Raw genomic sequence first — 14,423 nt, forward strand, 5'->3', positions numbered from 1 at the left:
GTGTCTCGAGATAACTCTTGTTATGAATTGATACTATGAATGAATTTGAATTGAATTGACTTTCCCTCTTCTCTGTCCCCGAAGGTGGAAGATGCCCTGTCCTACTTGGATCAAGTGAAACTGCAGTTTGGCAACCAGCCTCAGGTCTACAATGACTTTTTGGACATAATGAAAGAGTTCAAGTCTCAAAGGTAAGGCCTCTGTTTGGTTTTACAGAAGAAGACAATGTTATTATGATGCACACCCAAAGTGTTCAAAATGTACATTTGATGAGTTATTCACTCTTTTACTCTTGTTTGGCTTCTACTTATGTTTTTTTGAAACATTCTCACTTAAAATGGGACAGGATGACAAAATAGATTTTAACTAAGTCTTCTTTTTTCCCCCAGTATTGACACCCCTGGAGTCATCAGCAGAGTGTCACAGCTTTTCAAAGGCCACCCCGACCTCATCATGGGCTTCAACACCTTCCTGCCACCTGGCTACAAGATTGAGGTCCAGACCAACGACCTAGTCAACGTGACCACGCCTGGTCAGATCCACCACATCACCCCACATGGCATCTCAGTCCAGAACATCCCCATAACCGTAGCAGCTACCCAACATCCGCCCCAGCTCCAATCTGCCGCGACCACCACCGCTCCGCCCCTTCTGACGCAGCCCACCCCTGCCAAGATGAGCAAGGTATGTGATTCAGAGTGGGAAGTGATCGATACCAGCAGAGTTGCACAAACTATACATAAAAAGCTTTCGTCCAGATTTAATTTGTGTGTCAATTTCCATTTATTGCGATTCTAGAAGTATTGGGATTTGATAGTGTTGAGTAATGTGACTTTCTTTTCCGTCTTTAACAAAAAATAATAACACACTTCTAGGGACAGTATATCATGAGACTTTCTAAATACTAATTGTTTTCTAAAAAAGAATGCACATCACATGTCAGTCAGTTTGACATGTATTTCATTTGTAATGAACATGTATTTTCTGCGTTCTCTGCTTTTATTTGAACGGATATGATGTAGTCACCGTCAGTGGTACAGTATAACCAGAAAATATTTAGGCAAATCATTGGTAAAAGGAAAGGAACCCATCTAAAGTTTAAATTTAAAAAATCATGATGCCTACTGTATGTGACTAGATTTGTTTTTCCCACCCTTAATATTTTTGTTATTCCCATCTGTACAAAGTGATTAAAAAAAAAAAATGGGCAGCATCTGGGCAGCATCTGCTTAATTACCCCTAAAACTTTGAATGTTTTGGCCTTTTCCAGCCACTTCAGCCCCAGGCGTTGACACCGAGCAGTCAAAGCAATCCGTCCATCCCTGCGTACACCTCTCCTCGCTCCCCACCCATGCAGCTCCACCCGCCACTCAGCGGGACCACCACTGGGCCACCCATGCAGAACAACCAGCCTGTGGAGTTCAATCACGCCATCAACTACGTCAACAAGATCAAGAACCGCTTCCAGGGCCAGCCCGACATCTACAAAGCCTTCCTGGAGATCCTCCACACGTACCAGGTCAGTGGTCCCACCTGAAACCTAAGTGGTACTTTGGTATGAAGCACTCGGGTTGCATAAAAATATCAAATTTCCATTGCTCAAATGAAATTGTGCCACTTTGTCGCGTGGTATTTGTCTGTGTTATTTTGTGTCATTCATGTCAATCTGTTATGTTTGTACCATTTTTCGGTAAGCAGGCTGTCGATAACATAAAGTGTTAGGAATAACGTGTGAATAAGAATTCTCCCTCTTGGACAATAAAGCCTACAGTCAGTTACAATTAACACAGGCGCAAATTCATAGGTGTGGCTATGAGATGCACACCTGGTCTGTCCGTGGGGGATTGTCAGTACATAGCCATAACATAACCCAGCTGTTTGTTTGCTAACCCATACCTTTTCAGCAGCTCTAAATATCTTTTTACGCTCTTAATTTATCATCAAAGAGAACACAGCAGATCTCAAAGTCCTACCAATTTTGTCACAGTTTGGGAGTAGCCACGGGATTTGGCTGAACTGATTACTTTTTTATTATAAAAGAGTAAAAAAACGCCAGCTATCTGCTGTGCGCGAACGTTTGTGGGCCGCTGTTTCCTTAACGTTCAGCATCCTGTCTGATTGAGCTGGTCAGGAAGATAGTGGATGACGTTCTATAATCTGTCTGCTACCGGAAGTAAACAAACAACAAAGGCAAAGAAGAATACAGCACAACGTAAATCTTTAACTGCAGAGACAACGAGAAAATATTGTCAGGGAAATTCATGGAAAAGCAAGACACTCGGTGGTGTTATCTGCTGAGACATGTCTGCCTCCTACATGCTCCAGAGAAAGAGAGAGACAGAGAGAGAGAAGAAGAGAGGACTAACATTACACAAGTAGTTCTGTCTCCCGTTGTATTGGTTTGCCCTCTTATGGACAGGATGGGCAAAAATGGATATTCACATATTTTCGAATATAACTTCACAGTAAAGTGTTTGTCCACTACAGAAGGAGCAACGTAACGCTAAGGAGGCTGGTGGGAACTACACACCAGCTCTGACGGAGCAGGAGGTGTACGCTCAGGTGGCCAGACTCTTCAAGAACCAAGAAGACCTGCTCTCAGAGTTTGGGCAATTTCTCCCTGATGCCAACAGCTCAGTGGTAAGCAGTAGCCCTTTCTTTGATTTAGAGCAGATGTTCAAGCACATTTCAAGTATGGAGTGGAGGAGTTTCTTTTAGGATATGCTGTTTATTTTATAAGTCATATTTAGATGCTCTGTATCCAGAGTTGAAGAGAGCGTATTCATGTACCCTTGTCTTAATCAGTGTTGTGTATTCTCCATAGCTGTTAAGCAAGACCACAGCTGAGAAGGCAGAGTCTGTACGGAACGACCACGGTGGTACTGCCAAAAAGCTGCAGCTCATCAACAAACAGAGGCCCAATCAGAACGGCTGCCAGATCCGTCGTCATCCAACTCCAGGGACCGCACCCCCTGTCAAGGTATACATACATGTGTTCTCAGCGGAAGTTATAGTACACTCCCGTGTTCTTCTTATTTGACGTGTTTCCTGTCTGTTTTTAGTAATTGTTGTGCTGATGTCTTTTCATTTCTGTTTTGGTGATGCTACAGAAGAAGCTCAAGTTACTGAAAGATCCCTCAGTGGCAGAGGTCAGCAAGCATGGAGTTGGAACAGAATCTCTGTTCTTTGAGAAGGTGAGGGTTTGCTGTATTTAATCTTGGTGTTTATTTGAAAAGCAAACACTCAATAAATCATTCAATAAATAAGTTACTCATATACAAATTCAAAGCAAAAGCTTAGAAAAGCAAGGCTGAAGTTCTAGGATATATTGGCAAGAATTCACTCAAACAGTGAAACTGTTTTAAAATTGATTGTTTTATCAGGTATATAATAATGATGATCTCATAGTTCAACATGTAAACTGTGAATACATTGAAATACGGAAGGATGTAACACTTCAGTAAAGTAAAACGTTCTAAAATAACTCAAGATAACCACAGCCAAGTAATGCTCAGGTGTTTTGGCAATTTTATGTTCCTCCATTCGGCTCAGTCACCTACTGTCCTTCCACTTCTCACCACAGGTGCGCAAAGCCTTGCGAAGTGCAGAGGCCTATGACAACTTCTTGCGGTGTCTGGTCATTTTTAATCAGGAAGTGATCTCCAGGGCTGAACTAGTGCAGCTGGTGCTGCCCTTTTTAGGGTGAGTACTCTGTCGTCTCACCTGGCAAATGACAAATGTATTTTTTCCACAGTACAGTATATACATCATACATATTGTATGTTTTTTCACTTAATTATGTTTCACAGAAAATTCCCCGAACTGTTCAACTGGTTCAAAAACTTCCTGGGATATCGGGAAATGTCCCACATCGAAACATACCCGAAGGAACGGGCCACCGAGGGCATTGCCATGGAGATTGATTATGCTTCCTGTAAGAGACTAGGCTCCAGTTACAGAGCTCTGCCCAAAAGCTATCAACAGCCCAAGTGCACCGGCAGAACTCCACTTTGTAAAGAGGTAAGAGCGACACAAGTGGAGAGAGAAACTGAAAGTCAAGAGTAAGATTTAGAAAATGTCATAAACAATGTTATCATCATCACGATGTCAAGTTTCTGTTTTAAAACACAATGACAAGTTTTGTGATTACTGAAACTCCAATTGTCTTATCTTGATCCAATCAAGAACATACCCAATTTAGGGATTGAACAAAAATATCTTAATGTGGACAGATTAGATGTAATGAAAAGTGTGTGGATCTTTTTAAAGATGACACTGTGTTTGGTTTGTTCTGTGGTGTCCAGGTCTTAAATGACACCTGGGTCTCCTTCCCCTCCTGGTCTGAGGACTCCACGTTTGTCAGCTCCAAGAAGACTCAGTACGAGGAGCACATCTACAGATGTGAGGACGAACGCTTTGAGGTGAGCAGGAACGTGAAACCTTTATGACTTTTATGTTGATGCCACCACACGGGTGAAAAATGATTTCATTCCATGGAAATAAATGAACTGTTTACCGACATTAAGAATTTTGACCAATTAATATAGTTAAAAAGTTAAATAAAACTATTAAGTTTGTTAAAGTTGTTGCATGGTAATAGAAAATTAGGCTATACAATCTACTTCTTAAATACAACTCATGAGGGGCGACATGCAAAAAAAGCGTTTTGGGTGGACACAGTTTAAACTTAGCACCATTTGCCAGCCAAATTCTGGTAAATTATGTATATTATGTGGCTGGTAGATTTTCTTCACTCACCAGCCAAAAAAACATGCTGATCTATTAAGTAGCTGGGAAAATTTCAACATTCATTAACAATTTGGCTGGTGGATGAAAAAGTTAGTTTTTTATCCCTGGGTGGACTGAACGGTGCTCATAACAGAGCTTGTGACAATTACCTGCCACTACATCTATGAGAACTAGAGGGTTAAATTGGCTGTCCTACTAACAGAGTATGCCAAGAAGACACACAGCTGACAACTGTACAGCTAAACTGAAAGTGGCAGCACGTGTCCACGACAATGTATGCAACATCATGGCTGCTAACTCCCGTTGCCTGCTTGTCTGGGTCGGCTAATGGTCAGAAAAAAAATCTAAATTAGCATGCCGAATTCCAATGGATATTACGTTGTCCTCGCCCTTTGTTTTAAGACATCCCTGAACAAAGACTTGAATAAAATTAAATTGCTCAGTGGCGAACAGTAGACGATGAGAATATTACACAGTATGAGCTTGTTAATTAAAGATAATTGGGTATGCATTGCACACACACAGCAATGGATATTAAAACCACTGTGGTTTCACGCCCACAGTTGGATGTAGTACTGGAGACCAACCTGGCTACCATCAGGGTCCTGGAGACGGTACAGCGGAAGTTGTCCCGCATGTCTGCGGAGGAGCAGGCCAAGTTCCGCTTGGACAGCACACTGGGCGGCTCTTCGGAGGTCGTTCACCGTAAGGCCATCCAAAGGATATACGGAGACAAGGCGCCCGACATCATTGATGGCCTGAAGAAAAACCCTGCTGTTTCTGTCCCTATCGTGTTAAAAAGGTGGGAGTCAAACAAACTCCTAAATTATGGTGTATCTTTATTTCCTTTTTAATTATCTCATCTGTGTATTGGGAAATAGAAGCTGTTTTTTAGTCAAGAGATTGTTTTTTAACTCGGTATCTCTGATGTAGTTTTAAAAAGGAGCACACATGCAGACAGAAACCTGTGTGATTCTTTTGGGCCCAGACTGAGGTTATGAACCGGTGCTCATAAACCCGCTAATGCACACAGGGAAGGAGAAGCTAAAATGATGTTGGAGTTGTGAATTTCAAAGATGTTAATTTTAAAATGATCCGTTTCCTTCTTAAAGGCTGCTTTTCAAAACCAACATGACTAAGTTCAAAATTTTGTTACAAAACAAAACACCTCATCGCTCGTCATGATTTAACATCGGATGATTTACTACCACTATACTCCATAGTGATGTAATGTTCAAATGGAGAGTGACTAAATTCTCAATTGCTGCAAACGTATTTGAAAAAAATAAAATATTTTAATTTAGTACTCCTGCTTGAAATGCATACTGTTGCAGCCTATGTTTAAATCTTGTGATGATGTAAAGTGACACACTTTTGCAATACTTTGAGTGTAAAAGTGAAAATATGAATTCAGAGATTTTGTGTGTGAGTGTACATTACTTGACTTTGCCTTCTCCTCTGACCAGATTAAAGACCAAGGAGGAAGAGTGGCGGGAAGCCCAACGAGGCTTCAACAAGATCTGGAGGGAGCAGAACGAGAAGTATTACCTCAAGTCTCTGGACCATCAAGGCATCAACTTCAAACAGAATGACACCAAAGTGCTTCGATCCAAGTCCCTGCTGAATGAAATCGAAAGCATATACGATGAGGTAAGTTAATCGGAGGAGCACAAATAGTTTTTGACCGCATCAAATCGCTACACACTACTCATGTGGACGTGTAAATGTTAGTTTACGGAGCTTAATGGACACATTGATTCTTGCATGTTCATTTGAAGAACATTGTGTTCAACAAAAATCAAAACCATAACACAATGATAACTATTGGATTGATTTCCACAGTAGCCACTGAGCGGTGTAAGATAGAATAGAGCGCTTCAGCTAGTTTACAGCCATAGACTATTTGTTTCAAGTTGGTATAGCAGTCCTTTAGTGGCTTTAAGTTTTTAGCCTTAGCCATTATACCATTAATATACTAACAATAATATCATGTTTTTTTTACAAAAAGTACTTCAGGAAAATGTATCTCAAATAGGAATAAACAAGACCCACTTTTTTAAGATTAGCATAACACAGAATCATATATTCAATGCAACCCAAAGTGCTGACATTGAATTGTCTTTGCTCCGCAGCACCAGGAGCAGGCGTCGGAGGAGAACACCACTCCGCCCACGGGTCCTCAACTGACGCTGGCTTACGAGGACAGCCAGATCCTGGAGGACGCAGCGGCACTCATCATCCACCACGTCAAGCGGCAGACCAGCATTCAGAAAGAGGACAAATACAAGATCAAACAGATCATCTACCACTTCATCCCCGACATGCTGTTCTCTCAGCGGGGCGAGCTCTCCGACGTAGAGGAGGAGGAGGAGGAAGAGGAGATGGACCTGGAGGAAGGCGCCTCCAAAAAGCACAACGGCGTTCCCGGCAGCGGGAGCCCCTCCAAGTCAAAGCTGCTGTTCAGCAACACGGCGGCGCAGAAGCTGCGCGGCTCTGACGACGCCTACAACCTCTACTACGTCAACAACAACTGGTACATCTTCCTGCGGCTGCACCAGACGCTGTGCTCGCGACTGCTCCGGCTCTACGGGCAGGCGGAGCGACAAATCGAAGAAGAGGTCAGAGAACGAGACTGGGAGAGGGAAGTCCTGGGACTGAAGAAGGAGAAGAGCGACAATCCAGCCATCCAGCTGAGACTGAAGGAGCCCAGTGAGTAACAACAGACAGTCCCTCACATGTTTTGTGTTCTTAGTTAAACCACATTGTATTATGCTTGTTAGGACAGAGAATGAAACCTCTGATTCCATTGACTTTTGGGCCACATTCCTTCTCTCTAACACATATTTCACATTCCTCCTTTTCGTTCTAGAGAAAAGACTTTATAATGTTTTTAGGCTTGTTGCAAACAATGGACATGCAAAAGAAGGGAATTAATAGTTTTATTCAACTGGGTAATTAAACAACAATGTGAATAAACAAAAATTGACTAAAAAGCAAATAAATAGATTGAAAAATTGATGAAAATACAACAACAACGTATTGTACATTCACTATGGGTACTATGCACGGCAGGAAGCTTGATTGGTCAGGATGGTCATATATTATGCTTGAGTAAATAAACTGCAACTAACAAAACTGGTCAAAAAAACAGAGAGAGGCGTTGGAAAATATTTTTATTCTCAATTCTTGTCATTTTGATGCTGGGGATTTTGCTTTGGGGCTGGCTAAAACCTCTTTTGAGGGTGGTGCCAAAAATCCCTCTCAGCAGGAAAAACCCTGCACTCAGCCGTCTTGATTGTTTTTATTTTTAACAACATTTCTTCTCTCCAGTGGATATTGAGGTGGAAGATTACTACTCAGCCTTCTTGGAGATGGTTAGGAATTTGCTTGATGGAAATATGGAGGCTTCTCAGTACGAGGACTCGCTGAGAGAAATGTTCACTATTCACGCCTACATTGCCTTCACGATGGACAAACTCATCCAAAGCATCGTCCGGCAGGCAAGCATCTGTTTGTTCTCTCACCTCCACCTTTCTTGTGTCATTTGGCGGTCACATTGAGACTCCATTAGCACAGTGAGAGTAATTCTGACACTTTTTAAAGGGTTGTTTCTAACTTCAAAAACCATTCCTTCTCTCCATCCAGCTCCAGCACATCGTGAGTGATGAGATTTGTGTCCAAGTAACGGACCTCTACCTCTCAGAGAGCGCTAACGGCGCCAGCGGGGGAACCATGTCCACCCAGTCTTCGCGGAGCTCTGCGGAGGCCATGTATCAGCGGAAAGCCGAGCAGCTCATGTCTGATGAGAACTGCTTCAAGGTAAATACATAAAGTTCCAACAGCCAGTTCAATTAAAGCTCATTTTCCGCAAGGCAAGTTTATTTCTATAGCACAATTCACACACTGTATACTAATTTATCTATATACTAAGTCTAGTATGGATGTGTTATTATTTAATCTGCTATAGATAAATGGTATAGAAAGAAGAATAAAGCGAAGTAAAGAAACAAAAACAGTGTAAATGTGTGTAGTTATGCATGTGTGTATGCATCTGTGTCTATGATGATTTTGTATTTACTAAAGGATAAAAGAGAAAGGGGGTAGGACCTGATAAGTTGTTTATGAACTTCTTCCTACTTCTTTTTGAACATGGGAATGTTTTGTTTGAATGACTTTTAATCATTTTGGAAGATTGTGCTGAGAAGTACATGACCTTATTTATCTTTCATTTTAATTTTATATATATATATATATATATATATATATATATATATATAATGTATGCAATTTATGTATATATTTTTTTTATTTTTGTATCTCAAAGGGAGAGGCATATGAACACATTGTTAACGTAAACAATAAAAATACATTCAAGAAACAAACAGTTAAAACAAAAGAAGTATAGTTGAAATTTAAAAACATTATAATAATGTATATACTGAAGTCAATAGTAAAATAGACATTCAAATCATTAAATTGAGCCAGTACATTTAAATCAAGGCAAAGTGGTTGCTGTTAATAATCCAGATTAGGGCTGCACGATATAATATTATATTATAATAAACATATTCTGTAAGGCTGCAACATATAGCAAAAGACAATCACACATTTATGGGTTAGTAGAAAGAAAATATCATTAGAAAACTACACTTTAAAATGTAATTCTTTTTTAGTTTTTACATTTAATTTAAAGTTGAATTTGTTTTGAGAAGAATGTTGGAAATGATTTCCTTTCATTTGTTTTAAATTCAACAAGCACTTTGTTGCATTTCAGCAGATTTCTAAAAGCAACGGAAAGACAGAACTGAGTACACTTTATAATCTGTTTATCACATGTTACATCGTTATTGCAATATTTAACAAAATTATCACATATCCCATATTTTCCTCAAAACATGCAGCCTTAATCCAGATATGTATGTTTGTAAGAAAGAATCATTAATAGAGTTGTCAAAAGCACAACACAGGACATCCTGCACAAAGAGACCAAACAGCAAACTACCACCAATAGCAACAACAATAATTTTATTTTTATTCATTTGACCCAGATTTTTTTTTTTTTTATTAAATAAAAACAACAACATGGAAAACCGTGCCGTACAGTTCACAGTGTGCAGATGTTCCTCAGAATCTAGTGTGTCAAGTTGAAGGTGATGTAACAGCAGTTTTACGTCGCGTCACTATGACAATCGGCTTAGACACTCAGAGGCTGCTATCTGCGGTGGGAAACAAAATAAAGGAAACCTGGTACCAAAAGTGAGTTGAGCCGAGCCGTGCAGTGGAAATTAGGCACACGACTGGGAAGCTGCAGTTACCTAGTTTGCACCTCAGCCCTCTGAGCCTCCAGGACATCCTGGCTTTTTCATCTCGCTAACTCTGAGCACAGCTTGCTTCACACTTGCTTTGTCTTTGTCGCTCTCTCAGGTGATGTTTTCAAAGCACAGAGGGCAGGTGCAGCTCACGATGGAGCTGCTCGACACAGAGGAGGAGAACTCGGACGAGCCCATGGAGGCTGAGGTGAGAAACTGTTAAACCCACTTGAAGACTGCCGTTTTTAAGGTTTGGCTTGTGTGCAGTCAATCTGGATAAACGCAGGGAAATAACCATTTTAATCTCAAGCCACACAATGTTTCCTTATTTTCTCTGTTTTACAAACCAGTTAGGACTTTTAAAACAAGAACATCTGTGATGGTTGTTAAACCGCCAACACTAGGAGGACTTGCGACCCTTATTTCTGGCTTATGAAAAGTCTTACATTTCCATGCAGATTTGAATTATTCTTATTTGGCTGCTGTCACAATAAGTAATATCTTTATATTAAATGAGGGACCTAAATATCCAGCGTGTAAATGCAAGTAAAAGTTGTCATTGTTTTTACATTTTGTCTAGTAAGAGGGTCTACTTTCCAGCTGGAGGGGAAATGCCAGTAAGGACCTATTGCCAACCTTTTGGTAATACTGGTGTTTAGTAGCAGTGTGCATATACCTAATCTGTGTCTTACATTAGTTTTTTTCACTTGTCCTTTGTTTGCAGCGTTGGTCTGATTATGTTGGACGCTACTTAAACCCAGATTCCACCACACCTGAGTTGAGGGAGCACCTCGCTCAGAAGCCAGTTTTTCTTCCCAGGTAAGTTGTCACATCAGGTCAACTGTTTTTGCCAATTTTGCAAATAATTTTTTGAATTGTGAATGCAGTTTTATTTCTTTTGACTCAGAAAAAATAGGCTGAGGTTAATGGTAAGGACATTTCTTTTTTTTACTGCATAAGATCAGAGTATCTTGCTTATTAAACTGAACACATCTCCTATGAAATGCAAACGTAGAAGTCGCACATGAGTCCTTTTGATTACATGAACTCCAATTGATTTGTAGTGAAGCATTCCTGCTGGGTGTCATTAGTTACTCTCATCACGGATGTCTTTGCGCTCAAAACCAGGAATCTGAGGCGGATCAGGAAGTACCAGAAGGGCCGAGAGCAGTTGGACAAAGAGGCCTGCGAGGGTGGCAAGAAATCCCTGGAAAAGGAGAAAATGGAGTGCATGTTCAAACTAAACTCTTACAAGATGGTGTACGTCTTTAAGTCTGAGGACTACATGTACAGACGCACTGCCCTGCTGCGAGCTCACCAGGTATCCACTGCTTCTTCTACTACTACTTCGTTAGCCAAAGGGGTTACCCGTTTACTCCCTTACTGTGCCCAAGGTGTAGGGGGAGCAGTGAGTGTCTTATATATCTTGATATCTCTTTTATGAGTTTTGTTATTTAAGGGTGTGGGTTGGCCTTTGTTAAAATGTATTTATCCTTGTTTTGTTTTTTATTTACAAAAAATGCATTTAGCCAAAAGACAGAAGATTTCCTAAATATTTTTAAAACAATAAACAAAACATTTTTGCAATATTTGCAGCATATCTAATTATTAAGCAATGTAGCAGGTTGTTCCACATTTCCTTGTTGTTTAAGGTGCCAAAGTCTTTAAATGTAATTTTTAAGCAGAGGTGATGTAAAGAGGCCTGTTCACACTGTTAAGTTAAAGGAATAGTTTGACATTCTGGGAAATACAATAGCAGCCGTTTAGCTTAGCTCAGCATAAAGACTGAAAATGGGGGGAAACAGGCATCTTCAGCTCTATCCAAAGGGGGCTGTTTACCGTACAGATGTGAGAGCGATGTTGATCTTTTCTTCTAATTGGTTGCAAGTTTTGCACAAACTAGGCCTACGTAAGCCCTGCTTATAGGACTAATAGCTTTCTAGAGGGATGTAACATTTACTGTATCACAGCTGAGCTGACAGTTGCATGTTGGGGCTGTCACCAGTGAGGGGAGCTCTGATAGTTAGTTAGCACCGTAGCACTAATGATTCAGAACATTTTGTTTATCTTGAGTGTTCAGTGTTAAAGGGCTGTTCCGTTATGTACTAATCATCTCTAGTCACTTAAGAATCCTCTCTGTAAATGTCATTGTCTACCCACTGAGTTTTCTAATAACATCCCGTTTTTTTCTCAGTCACACGAGAGGGTGAGTATACGGCTGCACAAACGCTTCCAGGCCTGGGTGGACGTGTGGGCCAAGGAGCACGTCTCTCACGACATGAACGCCGAGACCAATAAGTGGCTGATGGGCGACGCGCGTGAAGGCCTATTACCCTGCACCACCAGCCGCAATCCAGAAATCCTTCACTTTGTGAACATCAACAAGTACCGCGTTAAATACGGCCCAACCAGCAAGGCGCCGTAGCTGAGGAGAAGCGGGAGAGAGACTGATATCTGGGCTCTGAAGTCACAACAGGTCAAGAGTAGAGGTAGGGACGAGGGCTTATTAATGTGTTTTTAAGGCCAACACGGGAGCACAGTTAAGCTAGCTACCGTGTATGTTGCACCCCGGGCGGCAGGATTACTGATTTTACCAGCGTTTTTAGCTGGGCCCATTTCTTCGCTGGGCCTTTGGTGCCAAAACTTAGGAATCGTCATGATCCAGTCGCAGACCTAAGCTCTTACCAGCACTCGGAGCCACTTCTCAAACAAACTTCCCTGATCTTTTTCTACAGGGGCTTTGCGACAGTGAGCTTGTGAGCGATAGAGTGGTGCTTTTTGTACTTTATCACAACTGGGCTTCGGTTTAGATTTTCGACGGACCATTTTGTCTGAAGCCATCAGAGTAAGAGCTCCATGGAAATCAATCCATCATACAGGAATTTCTTTATGATAGTGTTATTCTACAGTATCAATGGGAAACAATATGGTGGACAAGTGCACTTATTTAGAAAGAGGAAAATGTTTGAAAAGTTTTGTTTCCCAGATTGAAGGTTTGGAAGAGAGCACAACAAAGTCAGAGATCTGGTTCTGACATTCCTGCGTTAAGGCCAAATCACAATTATGTATCTATCACGGACAAAAGAGGGTTACATTACCTTTTCCGAAACACATAGCAACATTATTAGAAACTGTGCCTGAGCCCTAAACAGTATTGTTGGGGTAACATCAAAAAGCACTGTTGCATTTATGTAAAAAAAGAAAATAAGGGGAAAAAAAAAAACACTGAAAAAGAAAGAAAATTAGCCTCACAACACTGTTTGGTCTCAGACTGTAAAATTGTACAGCTTGTGAATGTCAGATACTGACATGTATTCCAGTGTATGTGTTGTGTGTGTGTATATATATATATAAAATATATATAGTTCTATTAACACAAATGATCCTCGCCGCCCTGGAAGTCAACCTTTTTAAAATGCCCTCTGCCAATACACCAGCTTGTACACACAAACAAAAACACACACCCGTCTCATTCTGGGAGGACTGTCCACATGCCGTTCACATTGTAAATACACTGTATATAGTCTCAGACTTTTTATGACAGATCTGTGTTGTTGTGCTAGTAATACTTTCCAAGCTTACTGTGGACTTTAGTGATAAATGGCTAAAGTTAGTATGTATATGAAAAAGACAAATGCAAGACCATTTATTACAGTTTTTACCAAAGGGAGTTGATTATAAAAAAAATAGCAGTTTTCCCCCTTTGTGTGTTCCTTTCTTTTTAATTTCTGTAGTAAAAATGTGGAAAAGTAGAAATATATCCAGGCCTTTCAGTTTTTATATATGAGAAAAAAGTTTTTGTTTTTTTCTTCTCTTCTGAATGTGACATTTGGTTGTTTAAAAAAAAAAAAAAAAATCACTGCCCCGCTTTTGACAACCAACACCATCCGTGGTGATGGTGGGACTCATTTCATTTGCCTTCGGATGAATTGACTCCACAACGGTCTCACCTGGTGACGCACGCTTCCCTCCCTGGATAGATTTCTGCTGTAAACGTCACACCACACCATATTTTTGATAATGGAAGAAGTCACACGAGCATGTCTTTAGTCCCTTTATTAAGACATTATTTAAAGTAATAATAAAAACGACATTTGTAGCCTACAAAGCCCTTTGTGCAGTTGTTGAGTGATTCATTTTTTCACCTTCAGTTATTCATGTTGCGGTTAGTCTGGATGAATGGATGTACATTGCTGGGATAAAGCCTGACATAACTGCAGCTGGGTTAAGATAACTAAGCCAGATGTTTCTCCCCTTTCACCTTTTCTATCGGGGTTTAGCGCCGCCCAGGACAGTTGTGATTGGTTTAAAGAAATACAGACAAGCCAGAGTGTTTTTCCCCACCTATCCCAGATAGATAGGTGG

At 40.7% G+C, this 14,423-nt stretch overlaps 1 protein-coding gene across 6 annotated transcripts in view; it reads left to right on the forward strand.

Annotated features, from left to right (window-relative positions):
• Nucleotides 1-14,163, forward strand: part of sin3aa (SIN3 transcription regulator family member Aa) — a 20,338-nt gene extending 6,175 nt beyond the window's left edge. For 4 of the 6 annotated variants that reach the window (XM_032524255.1, XM_032524256.1, XM_032524257.1 and 1 more), the window contains exons 4-21: nucleotides 85-191; nucleotides 390-684; nucleotides 1,271-1,519; nucleotides 2,488-2,640; nucleotides 2,825-2,980; nucleotides 3,111-3,194; nucleotides 3,584-3,702; nucleotides 3,810-4,020; nucleotides 4,305-4,421; nucleotides 5,313-5,551; nucleotides 6,216-6,399; nucleotides 6,882-7,458; nucleotides 8,080-8,249; nucleotides 8,395-8,568; nucleotides 10,174-10,266; nucleotides 10,783-10,877; nucleotides 11,187-11,379; nucleotides 12,253-14,163. In XM_032524255.1, the coding sequence (XP_032380146.1) occupies nucleotides 85-191; nucleotides 390-684; nucleotides 1,271-1,519; nucleotides 2,488-2,640; nucleotides 2,825-2,980; nucleotides 3,111-3,194; nucleotides 3,584-3,702; nucleotides 3,810-4,020; nucleotides 4,305-4,421; nucleotides 5,313-5,551; nucleotides 6,216-6,399; nucleotides 6,882-7,458; nucleotides 8,080-8,249; nucleotides 8,395-8,568; nucleotides 10,174-10,266; nucleotides 10,783-10,877; nucleotides 11,187-11,379; nucleotides 12,253-12,483 (3,447 nt within the window). In that variant the 3' untranslated portion in view covers nucleotides 12,484-14,163. Of the gene's footprint in view, nucleotides 1-84; nucleotides 192-389; nucleotides 685-1,270; nucleotides 1,520-2,487; nucleotides 2,641-2,824; nucleotides 2,981-3,110; nucleotides 3,195-3,583; nucleotides 3,703-3,809; nucleotides 4,021-4,304; nucleotides 4,422-5,312; nucleotides 5,552-6,215; nucleotides 6,400-6,881; nucleotides 7,459-8,079; nucleotides 8,250-8,394; nucleotides 8,569-10,173; nucleotides 10,267-10,638; nucleotides 10,676-10,782; nucleotides 10,879-10,965; nucleotides 10,988-11,186; nucleotides 11,380-12,252 lie in introns of those variants that run through there. The other 2 variants (XM_032524259.1, XM_032524260.1) reach the window with 2 other exon arrangements.
• The last annotated feature ends 260 nt before the right edge of the window (nucleotides 14,164-14,423 follow it).

Source organism: Etheostoma spectabile, chromosome 8, assembly GCF_008692095.1.
Source record: "Etheostoma spectabile isolate EspeVRDwgs_2016 chromosome 8, UIUC_Espe_1.0, whole genome shotgun sequence".
Taxonomy (NCBI): Eukaryota; Metazoa; Chordata; class Actinopteri; order Perciformes; family Percidae; genus Etheostoma; species Etheostoma spectabile.